We start from the raw sequence: 25,243 nt of genomic DNA on the forward strand, positions 1-25,243 counted from the left end.
AGGCTGGACGGAGCGAAACCCATGCGGTAGGTCGGGTAGTGTGAGGGGTATCCGTAGTTGTCATAGGCCAGCTGAGAAGTGGAGTCCAGGAGGCTACAGTCCCCAGGGAAATCACTGGCTGCAGGGGCGGGGTTAGCCGGGGCTGCTGGGTCTGGCCCCCACGGGTGAAGGTATTGAACTGGGCGTAGCTGATATGGACAGTCTGGAGGGTGGCCGGGGGTCGTAGCAGGCTTGTGGGCGGCCGGGAGAGGTGAGGGGGCGGGGGGAACAGGGGCTCCTCCGCTGGCTGTTGCTCCCGAGCCTCCAGTGCTGCTGCTAATGGATGCTGCTCCTCCAGGTGTTCCTGCAGGGAACGGTAGTCGGAGTAATGCATGGTGGAACGCGACGCAGGGCGGACTTCGTCGTGGGTGGAGGCTCGCACGTTGTAGTAGCCGTTGGTTGGGTCCTGGAGAGAGCGAGAGAACAGAGCAAGACATACAGGACATAATGTGCATTAAGAAAAGGTGGAATTAGTGTTGCTATTAAACAATGTCTGTACAAATGTATAAAACTCTTAAGGTAAAAAGGTCTCTGTAACCCCATGGTCCTCCCTGATCCCACAGAGAAATTCTTTTTGCTGTAGAAGGTCAGAAGTCAGTGAGCTGCACACATGGAGCTGGTCAGCATACAGGTTCATTAAGATTGTGTTGGTGATTGCAGTTTGTTTCTACTTTGTGACTCAGCTGCCTGAGTCCTTTTCAGAAGCATGTGCAAATTAATTTCTTCATGGTGTTCAAAAATTGCAGTGGTGCCAATGCAATTGCAAATAACATGTCTTAACTTCAGGAGTGATCCAACAAAACTGGAATCTTAGAGCAACTTGAAATTATGTCAGTTTCTACTGATAAATTTCAACAGGCTCTGTAGTATTCAAGTTTTCTGATAAGATACCGATGAATGCTAAAACGATGCTATCTTGATTGTCATCTCCTCTTGTTCACATTATGAACGTAGGTAAATGTGTCCATACCACATATAGAACCATAAACCGATGTTCACAGTGTACTGTATCTGCACTGAATCCACAAGGTATGATTAAATAATTCAAGAACTGCAGCTATAAAAAGCAAAACCCAAAACTGATTCAAATTTTCCTGTCATCCCATTTAAAATAGTCTTCTTGTGCAATGACAAACTGCCTCCAGTGCTTCCTGTCACACCTGAAATGCTCTCTGGAAGTCCTTTTCTGACCTCCTGCAGGGGACCATTTATGATTTCCCATTGACGTCCAACTTGTGAAAATGGAAACATCATGTTCTGCCTCAAATTGACTCAGAACTGGTGACTAGAGTTGGGTCTATGGCGATAACCCACAGACCAAAGAGAAGTCTTCTGTGGAAGAACCCACAGTTACAACAACTAAAAGAGTACATAATGACCATGAGAATGACTGTTGTTTTGTTTAACATTCACATGGTTGTTCACTGTGAGTATGTCCCAGTCACTCACTATCAATGACAAATTCTACTGCAGCGTCTTGAGACATCGGAGGCAGAAAATTCAGCACAAACAAGCTGAACTGTGGCAAGAGCCATCATGCTAATGCACACTGTTGAATACATGACTTTTTTGGATGGACGGTCACAGTTTTTGCTTCATTCAGCAGATCTGACTCCCCTGCGACTTCCTCCTTTATATCAAAAATAAAATTTAGGTTTAGCATTTCGACACAGTGAGGAAGATCCACTGCAGGCTGCAGACGATGTTTGACATGCTTACAGAACGGGGCTTTTAAGGAGTTTTCCAAATGTGGCAGGAGCACTGGGAGCGGAGTATTTTCTGCTCAATAAGATTATTTTGACGGGAATAACATTCAAATTTAAATCCCACGTGGTTTCTGGTCTTTTGAAACTATTTGCACTTGCAGGCAACAACTCAAAAGGGACTTTTTGTATCATAGTTGACATTTTTGCTGTTTTCAGCAAAAATTAACATGGCCGCCTATAACCAAACACCACATGGGATTTTTTGAGAAAGATTCTTCTAAATATTATATATACTATTGAGTAAAATCAAATTGAAGGTTATTTATAAAGGTATTTTAATTAAACCCGTTGACATGCCAAAAATCCAGATTTGACTCAAACACTACTTTATAGCAAATAACTCAGAAAGCCTCAGAGTCTGGCCAGTCTTTTCTTCAGGAGGAAATGACATCATGTGGAGCAGGTCATGTGATCTGGAATTAATACTTTCTTGAGAGGTGTAACGGGTAACTTAGTTGAAAGTGATTTCTCGGACACAGATACAATTTGTTTTTTTTTTTATATGAAATTTGATATATTTCCAAAACGAAATATCTGTCATGATTATCTCAATTTAATAAAAACAACACGATCAAAACATTGTTGATTAAGCTCATTTTATTATTTTTAGCTGATTAGAAGGTGGTTGTTATTAAATTCGGATGGTCTTTAGTTGATATTTTAATGATATCCAGTCCGTTTTTTATTAATAAGTGATTCTTTCCATGATAAATAATGATGGAATTGGTAAAGACATGATCATAATGAACATAAAAAACATAATTTTTTGGGCTTTTATACAAAAAATTTGTACTGATGGAGATCAATAAAACCTCATTCGTCATTCTTAGTTTTTTTTAAAGGTGTTTAAGGAGTTGTTTCACCAACAGCTGCATCTGTTTAATTATTTACAGCTACATAATTTCCAACAGTGCATTTAAACTCAACCATTTAAGAAGGATTCATTTTGCCTGGAAGCATGTTGTGTTTCCAGAGGAGCACAAACTGAAAACCTGCTTTTAGGTGTAACATTATGAAGCAGAAAAGTGGTGCACAGGCTTCATTCTTGTTTGACCAGCTTAAAAAGAAGATGTAAAAGTCAGATTTGCCCGCTGTTGCTCAAAGCTTTCACTAATTTAAGTTTTATCTCAAGACTGTCAAGCAGTATGCAGCATTTACCCACTACACTCCTTTAAACAATGCTCTAGGAGTGCTCTTCTGCTCTTTCTGACATGATTCTGCCATCTCATTGTCTTTACATGCTAAACTTCCCTCCTGATAAACTTTGTTTCACTACTTTGATGCTTCAGGCAGTGTGGAGGAGAAAATATATATATAATAAAAAACCAGCCTGGCTGAGGCAGTTGTCGGGCTGATCTAAGCACCTCCTGGGGTGGACTCATGTCTGTGTTTCTTCAAAGTGATCCAAGGCAACACTCCAGCTAGGGGGGTGGTTTGTTTGCCCTCACAAAATATTCATGGGGGGAGTTTCTGAGGAGCATTTTGGCAGCTTTACGCGCGAAAATACATTCGTCACCTTAACCCGACCCCACAGTGTCAAAACGTATAAATGATTCATGGCAGCTAAATGAGGAGAGAATGCTCTAATGTTTTAACATTTCTTTCCAGGTTGAGTTGTTTTTATGCATTTTGTCTCTTAATGACTCCACAGTGAGCGAGCCAGCTTGCTAAGTAATCAGAGAGGCAAGTTGCGTCATAGTTGGACCGAGAGTGAAGGGCAGAGGAGACCAAAGGAGCTCGAATAATTAAGGCGGACTGCGTTGGCAAATATTTTCATCTTCAATATCCTACTCTAATATTCTCACAGATATCCAGTGCAACGCTGAGTTTAAAGGCCCGTTACAAACATACCAGCAGCAAATGAGCGAGTGTCAGGAGGTGCCGATAAGTTCAAATGACTTCAAATCATACAAAGAAAAATCAATCTGCTCCCCGGACTGATATAAATGGCAGTGCATCTGAGTGATCTCACCTTTAGGTCATACTCCTGGCGGGTGTCCAGGGTGTCACTGCGGAGGTCAGACTTGAGCTCTATGTCATCTTTAAAGGGCTGATTGGAGGGAGAGAAGGACACAGAGGGGAGAAACTAAACCGTCAAACAACGAAACAAAAAAAAAAAGAACACAACAAAAAGGAGGAGAGAAGGTGAAATAACAAAACAGAAGAGGGAAAGAGGCAACGGAGTGTGACAGGAGAAGAGAAAATGAATTAAAAGTGTTAAAAAGGAGCGATTAAAGGGGGGAAATCATAGTGTTTGTTTTCAGTCAAAAGGTACAGTGTGGAGTAGGGGAGAGGTTACTGAGTTAATCTGAGTTTTTTTTTTCTTTTCTACAGCTACAGGCTGTGTAAACAGCGTCCAACCCAAACACACACACACATCCCGCTGCTGCTCACCGAGTACATGGCCTTGACCATGCGCGAAGCTGTGGACACGCTGCCGGAGTCCTCCTCCAAGCTGTGGGTCTCCTTGTTTATCGTCTCCACCTTGATGTCGGGCTTACCCAGCGTGACCCCGCGCCGACCTGGAAGCAAAACACGGCGAGGTTGAATACAGCTGGACGCACGCCTGTCTGTTTTCACGAGCAAATTCAGAGAAGACCTGCATACATAGGAGGCCGTAGGTGTTTGATTTGCTTTGGTTTGCTGCAGATTATTTGCTACAATGCTCCATAAGAGGCATGAAAACCACTGACAAAAAGCTGCGTTTACAGATTGCTGATGTTTTTTTTAACGTTGCATCTGAAAGCACGTAGAGAGTATGACTCACTGCCTTTGCGCTGCCGGTAGAAGATAAGAACGAGGACCAGCAGAAAGACGAACAGGAAGATGGTGGAGACCACCGTCCCACCGGCTATTAAGCCCACTGGAATCTTCTCTGTAATGAGAGGGTGAGAGACAGACAGACAGACAAAAAGAGTGAGAAAAATAGTGAGTTAGGGATGTCTGCACAGAGCTGCACTAGTTAGATTTTAATGTTACTATTTTACACCTCATCCCCATTTACTGAGACAATATAATTTTTCTTCTATTTGTCCAAATGGAATTTAGTAATTAGGTGCATTTGTAATATATAATTTAGCACATAATTAGTATATCATCTAAAAAACCTTCTTTGCATTTACCAGCCACAGTAAATCCGTACTTATTCCTGGAGTTCTAACCTATACAGCATGTATTTTTGGAGTGTTTTCAAACTCAATGATTTGTTTTCTCATTTCCTGTTTTCCTGATGAGACCACTGTGCTATTTCTTGTCCCAAATTCATTGGCCAGTCGGAACTCAGCCGTCTGCAACTTGTTCAGAAAGCAGCAGCTCGTCTCCTAACCGGGACAAAGAAGCAACATAACGCCGGTGCTTTCCTCACTTCACTGCCTTCCGGTTAGGTTCAGGACTGGCCTCAGAATATTTATCTGACCTTGTAAACCCTCCTGTCGTCCTCATTTACGGGCACCAAAAACATTGTTTCCTTGTGTGAAAAAAATCCAAAAAATTCCCCAAATTTCAGAAAATTTGCAAAACCTTCAGGAAGAAAATTCCAATAATTCCTTAAAAGTTTCCCTTAAAAAAATGTATTTAAAAAAATCCCCCAAACGTGGCAAGAAAATTCTTGTAAATATGATCAAAAAATTAGTAAAAATCTTTCAAAAAATTCTAAAAATATCTAAAGTGATTCTATATATATCAGTCAAACTTCTAACATTCTGTTTAAAAATCAACCAATAACATTTCTCGCTATATTTGGTTGATTTTTTTGTGAATGTTCCTAAGAAACATTTTAACATTTCTTTTTTTCCACCAAAAATTGTTCAAAGATTTCCCAAAAATGTTGAAATTGTGGACATCAGAAGTTTTCCTGTGAAAATCTATATTTTTTCCACATTTTCAAACTTTAAAATGAGTCCTCTCTAAGTGTCTGCGAACAGCCTCTCCATTTTTAAAACTCGTCACCCACTTGTTCACCCTGGCCTTTGGCTGAGCAAAGTCACCTTAAATTAATCTTTTATCTGTTTCATTTTGCTGTCTTAATGTTTTGCTTTAATTGTTCTCGTATTGTCGATGATTTATTTTACTGTAAAGCACTTCGGTTAGCCATAAGCCTTTAAAAGTGCTATATAAATAAATCTGACATTGACAATGACACTTGAAAGTAAATGTATTCCCAACACACCATTCTCCTCCAGCGTGATGATCATGGTGCCCGGGCCAAACGAGTTCCAGGCCGTGCAGTTGTAGCTGGACAGAAAGTCCGACTCCATCACATTGTTGATGGTGAGCGTGGAGAGGACGCCGCCGCCCTCTGCTGACTGCTTGCTCTGCTCCACCGTGTACCTCTCCAGCAGCGTTCCCTTCTCTTTCTCCCATACGTTCTCCTTCCAGGCCCACACCTGTAGCACACAACCACACAGGAAGCCATAGTAGGTCAGATTCAGAGCGATACCATACATTAATTCTTAATTATCTGAATCTCCCTTCAAGTATTAGACACGACCGAACATGCTTTCAGGATTTCACTCAGTTCACAGTAATGCACTCATACATTAGCACACATTTACACATTAACGACCTATATTCTGTGAGCTTCCTGTGCTTTTACCAGAGTGTGTTTTCTTTTCAGGGTAAAAAAAAAAAGCATCTGAATCAAAACTATACAGTATGTCACAACCCAAACCCCTGCGATGAGTCAACATACACTGGACTGTGAAATGTGCAATTAATTTAGAAAAACAAAAGTAAATTGAGGGGAAGATTTTAATTGGAAAACTGATGATGAATCTGTTTTTCCCAAAGCAGTAACCTCTAAGGCGGTGAGCAAAAATCATTTTGGAGGAGCCAAAAACTGCAGTTCCTACAATGGCCACTCCAAAAGGGACTCAGTCCCCATAGAAGTCCATGTTAGAATTCCCAGCTTTACAGCAGAAAAAAACATGTTTACAGCAAGGTACAAAAAGAAAATTTGGTCTCTAAAGCTAATTTAGCCTTTTCATGACAACTGTAGAGGTTGAACTTTTACATAACTTAACCCTCGTGTTGTCCTGCGGGTCAAAATTGACCCGTTTAAAAAAAAAAATCTTTTCACAGTGAAATTTCTGATGTCCACATTTTCAACATTTTTGGGAAATCTTTAAACATTAATCGATGAAATTGAGTTAAGGCTTAAGTATATGCATAATTAAGGGTCACTTTAGGTGGTAACTGGGTGCCATCATAAGACGGATCTCCACGCATGCTCCATTCTTGCTTGTTTTTTCAGAATACCCATTGGTGACATTCATCTTTACATATAGTTAGTGGTTGTAGCAGCCAAAAGTGTACATAGATAAAGTAATTTGAACTCGATTTGAGCATAAGAGTATGCCGAAGAACTCTTACAGCTGGTCTTAAGTGGAAGTGGGTCATTTGTATGCATATGTTTTGAAGCTGTATGAACCAGTTTCCTTGACAACAGGTCTGCATTCACTGTTTTTCATGCATAAGAATAAAACATAATAAAATCCTCCTAAGACGAACAACCCAATTATGCACTATGAGATTCAAGGTTTCAACACAAAATAGTGACTCGCTGATAAAATATTTGGTGAAAGTCATTCCAAGCCCTGACAGGTTCCAGATGTTTTTTTGCATTACAGCTGGGACTAAATGGTTTTATTGTATCAAGAACATACAGTCGAGACGCCTGACGATAGGAGACCACATAAATTAGAACAAGCACACATTGCATGACTTCCACGAGCAGCAACAATTTGTACGTTTCCGACCGAGGTGGTGACAATCTTGCACATTCTCCAACTTTAAAGCCACTAAAAGCAGTTGTATTATTCAGCACTGAAGCACTGTACTGAGGTGAGTTAATTATGCATAAGCCCACATGTTCCCATAATCTTCCCGCTTATTCCAGAGAAGGAGAATCTCCTTGCTGTGGCATTTACTGGGACAACTGTTCCTCTCCAGTCCTTTATATTTTATAAATCTTTTTCTGTCCCAGCCTTCGTCACTTGCATTAGGAGCGCGCACTATGAGTCAGGATGGATCAGTCACAGAGGCAGGGGAGCAGAGGAACTACTACTACAGTGTTTCTGTTATACAGCCAAGCGGAGAAAGCATCCGGGCTGATTTCTGACGCAGAGCTAAAAGCGGGGCTGGCTTAGTGTTAGTGTTGGTTTGTTTATGTGATGGAATGGAGGAACATTCTGGGAGAGTTTAAGAGTGAGTCACCACTGAAAAAGAAAAAAAAAAGGGGACAATGCCTAAAAGCATTCGCCATGCAGGAAAGGAGCCATTTAGGAAAGGGAAGGTACAGTACCAGTGAAATACGAATTGCTGTCAGACTAAAAGGTACAACCTTGTGCTCTCTGTGGCCAAAGCTTTTCCTTGTTTGGCGTTTTTCTAGTCTAAATCATTGATGTTGGAGCAAAATTTGGAATTTTTCTTTGAGGGTTTATTGCCAGAAATGTTTCACATTTTCACATCTTTTCACTTACTATCTTATCCGGAGGAGGAGTGCTGGCGATGTAGCATTTCACCTCTCCTCGCTCCCCTCTCACAGCGTACTGGACTGGATCGCTGGAGATGATGGGTGGACCTGCAGGGCCAGAATGAGCAAATATGTGAGTGCATGTGATAAAAAAAAAAACACACTTAAAACACAAACAACTGCAAAAAAAATCACATTCAAGCTGGATGGTTTCTCAGCTTTTTTTCAAAACCTTACAGGCTTATTCAAGAGGAAGTGTAGGATTTTAAAAAATAAATGTCCACCACTTTGGACATACAGCATTTTATTTTTTTTTTCAAATAGTGACAAGCTGACCTTTCTGAAAGTACAAGATTTTCATCGACAAGCGGTGATACATTAAATTGTGTGGATGTTTTCTGACCGTTGACTGTCAGGGTGACCTCAGTCTCTCCTACTCCAATCCGTGGGACGATGGCCTTGCATACATACTGGCCAGCATCCGCCTGGCTCACCGACTTCAGATACAGCTGGTTGCTGTTACTCAGAACCTGTGGGGGAGTGGAAAAAAACACAACACAAATATAAACAAGGCAAATCAGCAGGAGGGGGTAAACTAAATACAAGTGTAGAATATTTAAGCAGAGGAGAAACCACCATCGTACAGCATCTCTACCTGTATATCTTAATCATTTAAGAGCACACAATATTATTTGAGAGTATCTGCTCTACTATTCTGACACTATCTGGCTAACAATGCAAACTTGCACATCTGCTTTTAACTCAGCACAAAGGTTTTGCAGTTGCCTAGCAACCACATCCATCAGAAAATTAGCTGTGTGAAAATTACGGCTAAATATGTAACCACCTAGAGAGAGAGAGCCACCTGAACGAGAGTGATTACACAGACGTGGGTGTCGGCCAAGTCACTCCATGGTTTGCAAAGGCAGAGAGAGATGTGTAACAAAGCAGGTTTCATTTACTGAGCTGCGACTGTCTCGTACTCAGTCCTGGTCTCTCCTCCGACATGAATTGTAGCTTAATGAGTGTCAGAACAACAAACCTGAACAGACGGCTTCCTGAGTAAACAGCCAGTGGTCAAGGAAGCTGATATTAATATTTAAATACACCCACAAGCTACATATTTGGATTCTGGCCGGTGCACACAGTAGATGTTAACAATAAATCAGTAGTGGTTAACTTAACCAGGCTTCTGGCTAAAAATGATGGTATGAAGCTGAATTTAACCTAGCAAAAAAGGGAGAATATTGGAGAATATGAGTGTATTATTACCATTCTCTGTTAATACAGAATTACAGCCGGCCAGAATATCTCAGCACAAAGATTGCGCGTACAGAACTGTGCTGCTACTCAAGGCCTTCAACACAACAGCCAAACTGCTTCTATATTCTATATTTTACATATCTGTTTCTGCTGTAATATTCAAATTACTGTTAACAATTAATTAATTTACTCTAATCCAATCTTTAGTGAGAAATACAAGAGGAATGTAAAAAAAACCCAAATGAAAGCAAGAGATCATGATCGCTTAACAGAGAGAAGAAAGAAGCGTTCGCAGACAAGACAACCCTCTTCAGTGACAGGAAGCTTTTGTAAACACGGGAGAAGAAAGTGTGACCTGTAAAAATAGTTTGAATACAAGAACAGAGCGGGAAAAATGCGCACAGCGTGGGCTTGCAGCTTCTTACCATGTTTGAACCCTTTTTGAACCAGGTGAGTGTGAGCGGAGGGTTTCCAGCCCATTTGCAGTTGAGGGTGACATCAGAGTCGACATCCACTGTTTTTGGCTGCGGCTCCACCAGCAGGATCGGGCCGACTGGAGGCAGACATCGAGAGAAAGATAGGGTGAGACAGAGAGTAAGAGAGAGAGAGAGAGAAAGAGAGAGAGAAAGAGAGAGAGATGTTCTTTGTTGTGTTTGAGTAATAATGCAGTCGGACTAAAGGGGAGAAGCTACTCGGGAGAGAAAAGAAGCACAACAATGGTGCGTTTTATCCCTCTGACTCCAGACTGGAGCGAGTGAAGTGGGCCACAAGTGATTGAACGAGGTGAGATGAGTGCTGCGTGACTCACAGTGGACGTCCACCAAGATGCTGACGTTGGTCTTTCCCACAGCGTTGAAAACCAGACAGGAGACGGGCTCGGTGAAGAAGGAGTGGTCGGCCTTGGTGGTGAACACGCTCTCCCTGGCACCCTGCAGCACCACGCCGCCTTTAGCCCACCTGTGAAACAAACAACAACAAAAAAGCAACAGATGACTACAAAGATACACAAAACTGCTGCAAAAAGACATAAAAGGGCCACAATGAGAGAAAAAAACAAGTGCAAAGACACACAATGACCACAAAAATGCACAAAAGAAGCACAGACACCATAAAACCACAAAAAAGACACGAACAACCACAAAAAGACAGAACTACCACCAACGGACCAAAAATAACCACAAAGCGACGCTAACAACCACAAACGGATGCAATGTTTCTACAAACATACACAAAACAACTACAAAGAGAAAAAAACAACCAAAAGTGACGCAGTACAACAACCAAGACACACAAAAAAACACAAAGAGACAGAGAACAATCACAATGACAAAACAAAATATTACAAAGACACACAACCACCACAGAAAGACACAAAAGAACCACAGACACCATAAAACCAGAAACACAAAACAACCACAAAGAGACACAACTGCCACCAACAGACCAAAAATGACCACAAAGAGACAGAAAATAACCATAAAGAGACAAAAAGCAACCAGAAAGAGGTACAAAGGACCACAAAGAAAACAACACAACTACAAAAAGGCACACTGCAACAACAAAGAGACAAAAAATGATTACAAAATGACAAAAAACTACCACAAGAAGATACAAAATGACCACAAATAGACTGAACTCCCACTAACAGACCAAAGTGACTACAAAGAGACAATAACAACCACAAACATGTGCAATGTTACGACAAAAAGATTAAAAAAAACAACTACAAAGAGACAAAAAAGGACCACAAAGAAAACTGAATACAACAACAAAAAGACAAAAAATGATCACAAAATGACAATAAACTACCACCAAGAGACAACAAAAGACCACAAAGAGACACAAAACCACCACAAAGAGACAACAAATGACCTTATTCTATTTACAATGAATAAAGGGAGTTTACGAGCAAGGTAAACATTGATAAACAGTTAAAATCATTCAAAACTCCAAAGAAACACTACATTTCTGTGGCGCCACTTTAAGAGGCCTGCTGAAAATGAGAATAGACCAGACCTGTAGCCCATAATAGGAGGGTTGGCGTGAGCCTGGCAGGTGAAGGTGACTCTGTCCCCTTCTAGGACGGAGCGAGGCTCAATGGACAAGGTCACTGTCGGTGGATCTGGGCGAGAGAGAGAGAGAGAGAGAGTCTCATATCATCAACGTCTGCTGCAGTCTGGAGGACGATCTCATGCAAAATGGCCGCCACGCATTACTTAATAACAGCTATAAAAGCTTTCATCTGGTGGCAGATGCTATCCATTTAAAATGACGGTGCTTGCTACATTCAATTAGTCATAAATGTAATAATAACAATTTATGCAGTGGCAGGAAGGGTAATAGTGTCGTATAGTCTCGTAAAAAATGCGTATTTATTTTTAGCTGGGTGATAAATCAGTCAGGTATCTGCACAGTTGAGAATACTTAAAATCAGTTTTTCCTTTAAGTTTGCAGGCTAAGTATTTTGGATTAGGAGGCTTACGGTGAACGTTGAGGGTGACGGTTGTGCTTTTGCCGTTGGGGATGGCTAGGTTGGTGGCCACACAGCTGTAGTTCCTCCCGGTGTCGGTGTCAACGGGCTGGATGGGAAGGTAGCTGCGTGTGGTCACCCTCTTCCTGTCTGGAAGCACCTCCTGAAAAGGACAGAGAGAGATTGAGACCAAGATATTTAATTAACAAGCAGATCCCAAGAGTAAATTATTGAAAACAACTAATGTAGCAGAGTAATGATATGGGCCAATATATCATTGAGGGACTTTTGAAGTCCATGGGATAAATCTTGCATACATTTTTATTAAAAGTAGAAGAACTAATGCTTTTTGAATGTTCATTATGATAATGTCTTTACAAATTCCATCATTGCTTATTATTTACTTACTTATTACTGATTATTTTGATTGTTTTCTTTTCTTTAAGTTGAGATAATCATGACAGATATTTTTTTTTTTGCAATATATCAAATTTTATATGGAAAATAACAAATTGCATCTGTGTCCGAGAAGTTCCCCATTACAAAAACACCTCTCAAGGAAGTGTGTTAATTCCAGATCACATGACCTGCTCCACATGATGTCATTTCCTCCTGAAGAAAAGACTTGATGAGTTATTTAATATAAAGTAGTGTGTGAGCTGAGTGTGGATTTATCGCATGTCAACAGGTTTAACATCTTTATAGATAACTTTCAATATAAATTTTACTCAATTTTATACATAATATTTAGAAGAATCTTTGTGTAAAAATGTCATGGGGTGTTTGGTTATAGGCGGTCATGTTGATTTTCGGCCTGAAAACAGCAAAAATGTCAATTATGATACAAAAGGTCCCGCAATTATATATTGACCCATATAATATTCTTTGAAATGCAATAAATGTCTGAAAAATTGCTGTAACTGCACGTCCATTACACGCACTTGTCTTATCTTGTACAAAAGAACACACAGTAAACTGAAGTGATAAACTGCATTAAAAGAGCAGAATTTAGGCTCATTTGCTGCATTCGTTTCTGCGATACTTAAAAGTAGAACCCTCTGCAAACATGAACTCAATAAATACTTCCTTCTAAAACTACATAGGCAGAAATGAGTTCCCACAGGAGAAGGATGCGTTGGTATTTTTAAAGAAGAACTAATTAAAACAGAAGCGGAAAACAATGATATAAAGTCATTAGGAACAATCTGACTGGCATAGAAAACTTGCAATGACACAGTAAATGTGTGAGGTGTGTGAAAAAGGGCATGTCTCCGGTCTGTAGGGACCCCAGCTCATGGGGTAAAGGTTAAAAGGACACATGAAACTGAACTGTAAACGCTGCTCATTCATTGCGTGTGTTTAGTGTGTCTCTGTGCATGAGGGACTTTTTTGCACGTACAGTGATGCTGGCAGCCCCATCCACAGGCAGACCATCTTTAAGCCACTCGATCATAGAAGGCGGCTTGGCCCCTCGAGACACGCAGCTCAGGTTGTAGCACTCCCCCGCATTCAGCAGCACCTCGGGACCCCCATCGATCACCGGGTCGTCTGGGGGGACTGGAGCAGAGACAAGGCCTCAGTTAGAAAAAAAACCACACACGTCGTCTCGCATGCTTCCTATAGATACATGCACGGACACAAAAACGTACTGAGGACGGTGAGTTTGGCCCTTCTGGACCTCAGGGCGGCATCAGGGGCCTGGCACTCGTACAGGGAGTCGTCAGACAGATCAGCTGACAGGATCTCCAGGTTGTACTGGCCCAGCTCCTGGACCCGCAGCACACGATACCTGGGCCAGGCTGGAAACAAGCAAACACAAAAGATAAGAAAGTGTGACAACTTCTAAGGAGACTCAACAAAGCAAGGAACCTATTGTAATGCATGGGTTTTTCTTTTACTTTCTTCCTCATACGAAAGAAATGCATCTTTGAGGTCGTGAAAATATTTGAAAACGCACAAAATTTGCACATGCATCAAGACGGGCGGCATGGCTCAGTGGGTAGAGTGGCCGTCTTGCAACCGAAGGGTTGCCGGTTCGATCCTCGCCCTGTCGTGCTCGAGGTGTCCCTGAGCAAGACACCTAACCCCGAATTGCTCCTGATGGGGTCGTGGTTAGCGCCTTGCATGGCAGCTTCTGCCATCAGTGTGTGAATGTGTGTGAATGGGTGAATGTGACGTATCATGTAAAGCGCTTTGGGTACCTTGCAGGTATAGTAAAGCGCTATATAAATACAGACCATTTACCAAGACCGGAAGAACAAAATTGATATTTTAAGGAAAACACACGTATATGGCAAAATGGCTCGATAGCAAACCCTGCAATATAATGAAAACTCAGCCCCCAAACACCTACACCTACAGCTACGAAATTTGGTACACATCTGTAAGACATCAGGATTCTTGCACAAATACCCAAACCCAACAGGAAGTCGGCCATTTTGAATTACATGTCATATGTTGCAGGATTTTGGGTAATTTCTGCACATTTTCAAAAGTTATAAACTCAGCTAGGGTAACCAGAATAGAATAGAATAGAATAGAATAGAATAGAATAGAATAGAATAGAATAGAATAGCTTTATTGCGTCATACATGGGGGCATGACGAAAATATAAATAGCTTCCGCTGGACGGTGCACTGACAAAAAGCAGTAAGAAATAAAATATCAATGTTAAACAGTAAGGCAAAAGTGCATATAAAATGAGACAACGTTAAAAATGAGAACATATGCAATGGAGGCAAGCTATACACAATATGGGAGGCAAATGCAATGAAATAATAAAGTAGAATAAAATATGGTCATGAAATTGCACGTAAACAGCATCAGAAGCATTAAAAGTGATGCTCTGCGTTCAGGTTTTAAGGTGTTTTGAGTTCAGGAGTCTAATGAACCATGGGAAAAACCCCAAGAGAGCTCAAATTTGGCAAGGATGTACACCAGACAAAGTCAAAAGTTATCAAAATGGGCAAGGAAATGGCAGCCAATAGAATTTCGACGTTTCGCCATCAAACAGGAAGTGCTATGTAACTGGCCTGTACATGCTCCAATCTGCCTCAAACTTTACATGTGTGATCAGACTCCAGCTCTGATGACATCCATATGGCAATATACGCTCACAGTCATAGCGCCACCTGATGGACAGTTTAAATAATTTGCTATGTCCTTGTGGACATGCTTGGATTCGTTGACCAGCAAAGATGCGAGGACCCGATCGATGCTGCTTGAGGCTTTTTTATTTAAGGTTGCAATGCATGTAAAATCTGACACAAATGTCAAAAAGAGCAACAAAAAACCTGAACAAAGTTTGAGCCTCATATTTCTTCCCTTTTCTCCACTGTTCTTGTCGAAAGAGTTGAAATGTATGCGTCTTTATCTTAAATATTTCAATCGTCAAACCCCAGTTCTCCACGGGTAACATTTCTCAGGCTCCCCACATCCCCATGTGGCCCGTGGCACCATGCAGCTTGTTGCAGCTCATGTTGATTGGAAAACATGAGATCTGTGTCACACATCAGGAGAAAAATCTGACTTTTTTTAATCTCTGCATCAGCCTAAAGGACACCAGAGAGCTGCACGGCCACATGATGCGAGTGATATGCACAAAAAACAAACGCTTCATCAAACACACACACACACACACACACACACACACACACACACACACACACACACACACACACACACACACACACACACACACACAGCGGCATGATGCACACACCATAGCGCACATGCAACACAGCCTTTTCCAATCCTACCCTTCCCCCATCCACCACTCAGTCCAGCTGTGTCACTGCTGTACATTCTCACCATTAGGTGGCATCCTCGCTCTCTTTTACCGGCAAAGTGAGGAGGAGGGGGGGGTAAGATGAATGCATTATGACAGCAACGTTTTAGAGGACTCAAGTCGACTCCAGTCCGTGGTGCAGAATTCACGTTTGCTGCCCGGACATAGATCTCATGTGAAACCCTCCGCCACTGTTTACATGTGCGGCCCGCCGAACTGAGCTCGGCTGCATGCCTAACCTTGCACGTCCTTGCTTCTGCATGGCATTTGGGCATGTGTGTGCCTTGCATATACATGCATTTGCATGTGAAATGTCGAGGGGCGAGAAAGCGTATGAAAAGCCCAGAGAAGCGGGGTGAGTGGTGGTGGCGGTGGGGGGCAGAGGGACACAAACAACACACACATTGAGTGTATGTGTGCACCAAGTGGCCAGTGTCTATTCACATGTTGTTGTTTTTTATATATAAAGCTTTGGCTTGGAGCACTGGACCATTACAGTAATAATATGATTGAATGAAAGTCAGAACAAAAACAGAAAGAGAGAGAGAGAGAGAGCGAGAGGAAAAAATGGAGAAGGGACAGACAAGGACAGAGAAAAGAAACGGCTGACAGAAAGAGGAGTGTATGAACTAAGCGAGACAAGTTAAAAGAGGAATATGAGAGAGGGCTCGGTACAACAGAGGCAGCCGAAAGAACGAGAACAAGAGGGAGAGAAAAGGAGCGAGGGATCTTAGAGGAGGAGGTCACAAAGGAATAGCGTGATAGACAGCGAGAGGAGAGGAGAGGAGAGGAGAGGAGAGGAGAGGAGAGGAGAGGAGAGGAGAGGAGAGGAGAGGAGAGGAGAGGAGAGGAGAGGAGAGGAGGGTGAACATCACAATGAAAAAGGATGAACTTAGTCAAGAAAAGAGGGAATAAATGGTGAAACAAAAGTAACAGAGAGCTAAGAAAGTCTACAGACAAACAAAAACAAGAAAACAGAATGTCACAAATGATGCAGTTCCCCCCCCCCCGGACCAATCAGTTAAAAATACGCCCAATTGTTTTGACCAGCAATTGCGTAGCTGAAAGTATTATCCCCTGTGGGCTTATCAGTGCAACTCTGAAAAATGCTGTAACGCAGCGATGAGATGCATCATCATCCCCCTCTCCAAGTTTTGTCAAAGTCAGACATAATCAAGGCTGGAAAATCACCAGGGAGAAAAAATGCAAAGAGAAAAACAAGAAGCGCTTGCATCTTGGAATGAGGGCTATTTATTAGCTGATGAATTGCGCCTTTCAGTAAAAATCAGATATTAACCCGTCAGTGTCACCCCACTGCTCGGATGACAGAAGTGATGATGTGATGTTATTCAAGCAAACTGAAGGGTGTCAGTCTGCAAAAAAATGCGCCCGAGGGAGCTTAGAAATTCCCATCAAACGTTCGACGGTGCGCGTGGAAGGTGGCCGAATTTAGCATCAAACTAAAAGCACGCATTTTCATCACGATAGGATGTGATGGGAGATCTGCTGCTGCTGCTGCTGCTGTGGTGGTTTAGGTGTCTTTCTGTAGCATGACAGGAGCCCTTCTTTCATCTCATGGGCAAACCTGCTGTGCTCGCTCAATCTAGCTGTAAGTAAAACATCGGGCTGCAAAAACACTCTGTCAGCATGCATTAGATAGCACAGTCACAAACACGCAATGTCGTACTAACTGTGAGGGAGTTTTGGGGGGAAATATGTGCTGTTCGGAGCATGTTTTGTCACATCATGTAGAGCCAACAAAGTAATTAATCAATAAGTATATTATTTTCATGTTTGCACAATAGCACCATGAATATCTGCTGGTTGTAGATTCTCGCTCAACCAAAACAAGACATTTTAATCCATCATAATGTAAGAATATAACGTGTTAATTAGCTGAGTCTAAGGATAATTACTAGCTGCAGTCCTGACTGTTAAATTCCAGTTAAATTGCAACACCTACCAAGACTGTGGTGCTGGATCGTGAGGAGATTCAAGCAACCAAGCTGATGTTTGTTGGCTTGACTTTGAGGCAGGCGTTATTTATTTATCACAATTAATTATACAAAAGTGGATATCACTATTTTATACGCAAGAAATCGGCATCCAGAAGCATCATTTATGCCTCACATTTGGCAGTTTCACCATCTCCAGTCTCCCTGCTAACTAGTTTTCATGGACTCTTGGTGGCAGAAGTTGCTATTTGGGTACATAATGTTGGTGGGAAGCAAGCGAAATCCGCTGATTCTACCTGATAGTTTCTTAATTATTACTGTGAAAAAACATATTGCTGATTTTAGCATTTAGGTGCCCTATTACAGAGCTTAAATCTGGTTGCATCAAGCTACTTCATAACCTTTCAGCTGCAGAAGTATCACCTCAGGGCAGGATTCACTGGTCTAAGCCGCAGCTGTAATAACATTATCTTGGATGCTGCTATAGTAGTGCTTGGTTTGTGCATTTCAACCTTTTGTTGGGTTAAACTTCCCAAAAGTGTGGCCTCGACTGAGTTGCAGTTTGTGTTTGTGCCTTCGCACCCTGAAGTGTGTTAAAAGTTACATGAGTAAACCGTGGCCACAGACTTCTACAGTTTTAAAGATGCAGCACAAAATGTTGCCTGTCAGCAGCTTCAATCCAAAGCTATCAGAATCAGCTTTAAAAAGAAAGGAAAAAGAAAAAAAACAACACAGTCTTAGTCACACACTCAACACAGCGAAGGAAGCCCGAGGAGGCCGTATGATGTCTCACCCCGGAGGTCCTCTCCGATGCCCAGAGCCAGGCCATCTTTGGTCCACTGAACAATGCCAGAGTAGTTGAAGACAACACAGGACAGGAGCACCCTCTGGCCCCGCACCACCGACTGGTCTGCCGGCTCCTGAGAGAATCTCGCTGTCCACACTGGCGGTTGAAAAGGGAGATTGGAGAAAGAAAAGGATAAGTTAGGGACTTTCTCATTTCCACTGTGCACACACTGACTGCAGGCAAGACATTGTATAATCACTCCAAAAACACATACAGCACATTATTGCATCTGTCTATATCTTTTATAGGCTAATTGATTAAAAAATGCTTCCCCCGGCAGCGGTGGAATGCCATAATTACCACCTTTGATCACACGGTGGCTCGCGGCCATTAACGGAGCGCCGCAGAGGAGCAAGGGAACGGCATGGAAAGACGGAGGTGTCGGGGAAATCAGAAGAGAGTCAGCGGAGAAGAAAGAATGAAGTGGAAGAGGCGGTTAACGCTGACTCAGGAGAGGAGAGCTGGGAGATCAAACAGACAACTTCAGCCATAGGGTGTCTCACACCCCATTTTCTTCTGACTTTTTTATTTCTTCAAAACTCTGCAGCCCTCCTTCCCTCCCTCTTTCCCTTCCCTCGCCGTCTTTCTGTTTCTCCCTTCTTCATTCCTCCCTATGAGTCATCTCCCAGGCTTCCACTCCCCAACCAAAACTACAGTGGCTGTCATTGTCTACTCTCCCTCCAGTCTGTAGTCCACTACCACAGCAGACAGACAGTGGCCCACCAACCATCTAAAATGAGGGGAAAAACAAAAAAATAAAACGCAACAAAACCCCCTCTGCTGCTGTTCCATTGATGACAAGCTGTAATTAGCCGCCCCTCGGAGACATGACACCCGAACAACAGATGAGAAGCAATCGCTGTGGATGGATTTACTTTAAAATTTCATTCTTTCCATTCCGTCTCTCGCTTTCATTCCCACTTGTTATTTCCAAGAATCTCATACAGTAGATCATTAACCCGCTGCTGCATTGTACACTCCCCCCTCTCTTCCTCCCCCTCATCACTGCCTCTCTCCTCCTGCTCTCTCACCATAATGTTGTACGTCCTTTACCCAAATTGCTTTGCTCCACTCTCTGCTTTTCGCTCTATATGTATGCATCCCCACTCCTCCTTCACTTTGTACATCTATAATGCTGTCTATGAATGTCCTTTTGCCTGCACTGATTTTCCCTCTACCTCTCCTTTACTACAGGATTCACGCGCCCACTTTCTTTCTATATCCATATATAATGGCGTATATGTCCTTTTACCCATAATGCTTTCTATTTCTGTGTTCCTCCTCCTTGCTGGTTGGAAGGGGGTTAGAGGCGGACTGTCACAACTCATTTATCACATTAAATATCAGCCCTCCAGCACTTTCTCTCTCCCTTCTCTTTCTCATCCCCCCCATCTCTCCCCCTCTTCTCTCACTTTTCTCCCTTTCGCTCCTTTTTTCCTCCACCTCCTACCATTTACATCTCTCCTTCTCACTTGTCCTCGCCACACTTTTTTTTATCACTTGTTTCACCCCTTCTCTCTTTCCCCCGTTCTCTTTTGCTCTCATTCCCTCACACTTCTCCCCGAGAGCCCTCCAGCGCTTTTCCAAAGGTTTCCCATCTCTCTCTCTCTCTTTCTCTCTCTGTCTCACTTTTTTTATAACAACTGCCATATGCCTTTGCACCCCACCTCTTGCCTCCCTGACGTGACCCTCGGTCCCTATCTCTCACATTTCCTCCCTCCCTTTTGCACACGAGGACGTGCACTCTCCCCCTATCATGTCATATTTGGTGTGATTTGCAGGAGGTACAATATGCCTGATAATACAAAAGCACCCAGTCATGCAGAAAGATTCCCGTACCAATCACAACAATGGCTTCTGACAGTGCAGCACATTAATATTCCGAAGATAAAGGAGATGTGCGAGGATACACGCCGAAAAGGGAATCGGATGCAGATGGAGCTTTGCAGCATGCATACCTAGAATAATTCAGCGCTGCACTAAACAACAACAACAAAAAAACTATATTGGTCCATAATTTGCTCCCTGAGGAATGCCCAAGTTAACTGCATTCATGGATTAAGATAAACAAAGAAAGCAACATAGTAGAAATGTTGGGAGGGAAAATCATGTCAAAAAAGCCAAGAACTGCAGGCACTGTGAAAAGGAAGCACAAAAAATGCACATTTTTACCAGCCAGCAACCGCATCAGTCCAAAGTTATATGATTCTTTTAATGGCCACTTGATGCAGGCTGGACTGACTGTACTGAGGAAAAGAAGGAACTTCCAATTTCTCTCTAATGGTATGAAGTCCAGACTAGAATTTAGGATCTGAATAATAAACCTGACTTCTCTGTGGTCATGTTTTTTTACCTTCTTAGCATGTCGATCTGGAGTTTTTTAGATCCTGGAAGATGCGTGATCAACACTGACTTTGTATTTCCACCTTGAAACTGTAATGTCCCTACTAGAGGTGCTAAAGAATAATCACTAATTACCATTAACAATTTCGCGAGTGAAAAATATATCAATTGATAACCCAGATGAGTGTTAGCAGAGTCGTAGGTGAGCTGGTGTGCTCGACCTGCAGCAAGCTAATGGTTGGTTGGTGGAAAAAGAGGTGGAGAGGTAGCAATGTAGAGTTACATCTAAGCCTTTGAATGGCAGAAAGGGATGATTTTCATGAAATCTTTGAGGGGAAAAAAAGGAAATTTTGTCCACAGAAATTGGTTTTGAGGTATTTAATCAATGCCTGTTGGACTTTGGACTTTGGACTTTAAGGTGTAAAAGCTCTGAAATTTCTCAAATCATCTTACTTAGAGACAGGATGGAGTCCTAGAGGTTTTTAGTCCAAACTTTGGTGAGTCCCTCTCCCCAGCAACGCTTTCCAACTCCTCTTAGGGGGAAACCAACAAACTCCAAGGCCAGATAAGATATGTTATTCCTCCAGCGACTTCTGCTTCTACCTCAGAGTTGGATGTGCCCAGAAAATCAGAAAGGGAACCCAAAAGTCTTCTAATCAGAGTGTCTGAACCATCCTTACTGGCTCTGTTTTACCTATCACCCTATCCTTATGCTCAACCATCGCATAGAGGAAACTTATAGTCACTATCCAGAAGTCATGACCATAGTTGAGGATTGGAACATAGACCAACTCGTAAAAAAAGAGCTTCAAACCTCTTAACTTCCCCCAACTAGGAGAAAGCAATCCATTGGTTTCCGCCAGATAATCATGGCATCAGTCTTGGAGGTGCCGTCTCCCATCCTGGCCACTTCACATTTGTATGCAAATTAATACATTTTTGTGTTTTTTTTTCTGCCTGTCCTATTCTCACTGGCTTAAAGTAGGTTGGGTTTGGAAATATTTGATGTGACATACTTTTGCACACCAAGTTGGAGTTGTTTGTCTACATAACTGATGCAAATCCGGCACTTGCTTTCCTGTTCTGCATTTGGTTTCCACCAACTCCTGAAGGAAATATCTGACTTTCGCTGCTTGTGTTTCACGATGATCCCCATCTAGCTGTAAACTTTGCTCGTCTGCAATTTGTTGCCAGGCAGTTTAGCAGAGTTTGCTGCTGAAAGTAGCTGCCAGCTAAAAACACAGCATTTACAACCAGCATTGCTTCATTCTAAACCAAAAGAAAGCGACATTTTGAACTGTAAAACAACACACTAAAATGCTCCAAAAATCTGACAGAAACCCCTCACCCTGGTGATAAATCTCCATTGGATTGTTGTTATCATTAGCCTCTTTCACTTCCATTGCAAAAATAGAGCTTATTGTTTATTATATTCTGGTCACTTTATTTGAAGTGCAATGCTCCACTGGCACAAGATAAATCAAATAAGTTGCCTTCTACTGCTTTTCACGTGCTAATTTTGTCGAGATTTTATAAGAATACTTAAGTGAAGGTAAAGCATGTAAATGCAAGATATGCTCCAAGCTGAGAATGTGCAAATAGAGGTAAAGCAGAGGTAATTAAGTTGAGAAATGCATAATTAGCATGGAATTTTGCAAAAAGACGAAACAAAAGGTAATTGTAGATGCTAAAGATTTGTGTTTTAATTTCCTGCACACAGCCTAATTTGATGAAATGCGCATTTTCTAAAGGTAATTAGTGGATCGTACAGTGTGGATTTACACCATCATAAAAAGCATGAAAAGCCTTTTCTCAGATATGCATGGTGTAAAGAGAGTTTAGCTGGGTTTAAACTACCCCGCAACCTCGACAGTAGCCTGAGGGCAAGCAAATCCTTTCCTCCACCACCTCAGATATGCTAGCTGGAGGTATTCCCTGAACTGCCTCAGTAAACCACAAACATAATCCAAACTGAACACTCCTGAGTGGAGGCTACACAATCTGTAGAGAAAACACCCATGCAAAGGCTGAGGACTGAAAACACTGACTCATTTAAGCATGTGCTCATCGCCTTCTGATTTCCATATTACCCAGTTAACACTTGTCAACATGAGTGTATGCGCTGGTGTCTGTGTGTTTAAAGAAGGAAATCTGCACGCACAGAGCAGCGAGAGCTAAGGCAAGGCAGGAAGAGTGTATGCAAAGGGAGCTTGTATTCTTTCATTATGTGGGTTATGCTGCAGTGACAAATTTAGAGTGTGTCCTGATTTCCTTGAGTCACTGATCCCCAAGATACCACCGGGAGACTCCGAGCACCGTGTCCACACAAAGACGACGGTCACAAAGGGCTGTGACCATGACCACATGCACATGAAGACACACACACACACACACACACACACACACACACACACACACACACACACACACACACACACACACACACACACACACACAAACAAAAACAGGCAGCACAGATGACCTAACCTTCCCCACATGGGCTAACCATTTCCTGTCAACACACACACAAACACAACCGCTCCAAAACCCCAAACATATAATCGACACGCAGAGGCGGTTTCCTGAACATGGATTACACCACAACTCGGGAGTAAAGCGTCGAGCCAGCGGAGCATCTTCATCTTCTTTGGGAACAGGTCTCGGTTCGGTCTAGGATTAAGTACGGCCCTTGTCAAAGTTTAGAAAGGGATTAGGATTAATCTGGGACTGGGGACAACAGCCTTTGCAGACACTGAGACACCAACCTCTGCTCGTCAAAACAGACACAAAGCCAAAGGCAAGTGCACAGTGCCTCGCCGGGTGACTCACCAAAAGCATGGCCACACGCCGCCATAGTGTGAACAACCACAGCAATTTAGCCCCAGAGCACCTCTCGCACCATGCGATGGTGTTTTAATAGCAAGGTAATGAACCGTCAATTTGTTACTGAAAATTACTGAGAGGGTATACACATGCGAAGAGCTATTTTTAGTCGGTGTGCTGCATATACGTCCAGTGTTTCTTAATTTGCCACACGCCCCGTGGTTACTCGCTGAATGTCAAAGCTTGTTTTTCACCTTTTGAAGCACAGGTTGGCCACACCTCGCCGTGCGGGACGGCAGACGAGGTTGTGGAAGCGATGCCATGCAGCGGAGCGCTCTGGGAGAGGCTCACTGGTGGCATTCAGCCTCATTGAATCAGATGCTATTAAATAAAATGCCATTTGCGTGGATTGTTATGCATCGATCTAATTATCTTTGTGTCTGGACCTCTCTCCGTACCCTCGCTGTACCCCTCCAATAAAGTCCCCCTGCCTTCCTCTCCCTCGCTCCTCTCCAGCCAATCCACCGCTTCGGCTGGATCACAGTCTTGCGTCACCATAGCAACAGCTGACGTGGAAAGTAACTGCCCAAAAAAAGTTTTCTGTACAAGCGTGTCTGTGAAGCGCGTATGTGCATCTGTGTGTCTGATGAAACCCTCCCCTGTGCTTGGTACACCCATTTTTCTGAAAAACATATTCCAATGACCTCATCCTCCCAAAACCTATTCAATTAATAGTCAGGCGGCCGCACCGGTCTCTCATTATTTCTCTCTTTCGTCCTTGCTTCCCGCTCTCGTCGCTGTTAGTCAATCCGCTCCAAATTGATTCTGTTATCTTTCTAATTCCATATCGCCGCCGCGTGTGGCCGATGTGTCGGTGTTATGGAGGGGCTGCCTGGAAATGAGATGCAGTAGTGGGAGAACAAAGAGGCGGCGAGGTCCATAGACACGGAGCTGTGAAGTGTGATGGAGGATGACATCATTGTTTCGGGACAAAGTTGCAGCTATAGGAGTCATGCGGCACCGACTCCCCCCATCCTCGTTCGACACACATATAGCTGTCAGTCACATCCATCTCTCCTGGCATCTGTCCTCGTGTGCATGAGACCCTTTCAACTTTTCATATTTAATGCAGGAAACTTGTAAACACAGATGATGTAGTTCCTGAAAAGCTGCACTCACACGACACATGCATGTAGCCAACATACATGTTCTGCATATTTGCACCATGGATAATGTATGTAAAGCCGGTTTTAGCCTCTTTAGGTCAATAAAATCACATAACAATCCCAACACTGAGCCCATAGTAACATCTCTAAATTCTTTTTCTCAATTATAGTCCACTATAGTGCCAACATAATCATCATTACCAACACCACCGTCAATTCACGTCCTATTTACTAACTAACCAAACCTTTTAACTCTGAACTGTGCCTGTGCATGAGCGAATGCAGCCTCTTCCCTCTATTCACCCGGCTGTG

The 25,243-nt window shown here is 42.6% G+C and overlaps 1 protein-coding gene across 1 annotated transcript in view; it reads right to left on the reverse strand.

The window, feature by feature from the left end:
* Positions 1-25,243, reverse strand: part of kirrel1a (kirre like nephrin family adhesion molecule 1a) — a 36,884-nt gene that overhangs the window by 2,142 nt on the left and 9,499 nt on the right. Inside the window, 18 exon segments of the mRNA XM_022193008.2 lie at positions 2-142; positions 145-198; positions 201-246; positions 249-347; positions 350-445; positions 3,778-3,855; positions 4,200-4,327; positions 4,573-4,680; positions 5,974-6,190; positions 8,285-8,385; positions 8,681-8,807; positions 9,966-10,093; positions 10,349-10,497; positions 11,557-11,662; positions 12,023-12,173; positions 13,410-13,567; positions 13,660-13,809; positions 18,546-18,695. Of these exon segments, the coding sequence (XP_022048700.2) occupies positions 2-142; positions 145-198; positions 201-246; positions 249-347; positions 350-445; positions 3,778-3,855; positions 4,200-4,327; positions 4,573-4,680; positions 5,974-6,190; positions 8,285-8,385; positions 8,681-8,807; positions 9,966-10,093; positions 10,349-10,497; positions 11,557-11,662; positions 12,023-12,173; positions 13,410-13,567; positions 13,660-13,809; positions 18,546-18,695 (2,187 nt within the window).

The sequence above is a fragment of the Acanthochromis polyacanthus genome, chromosome 23 (genome assembly GCF_021347895.1).
Source record: "Acanthochromis polyacanthus isolate Apoly-LR-REF ecotype Palm Island chromosome 23, KAUST_Apoly_ChrSc, whole genome shotgun sequence".
In the NCBI taxonomy this organism is placed as follows: domain Eukaryota; kingdom Metazoa; phylum Chordata; class Actinopteri; family Pomacentridae; genus Acanthochromis; species Acanthochromis polyacanthus.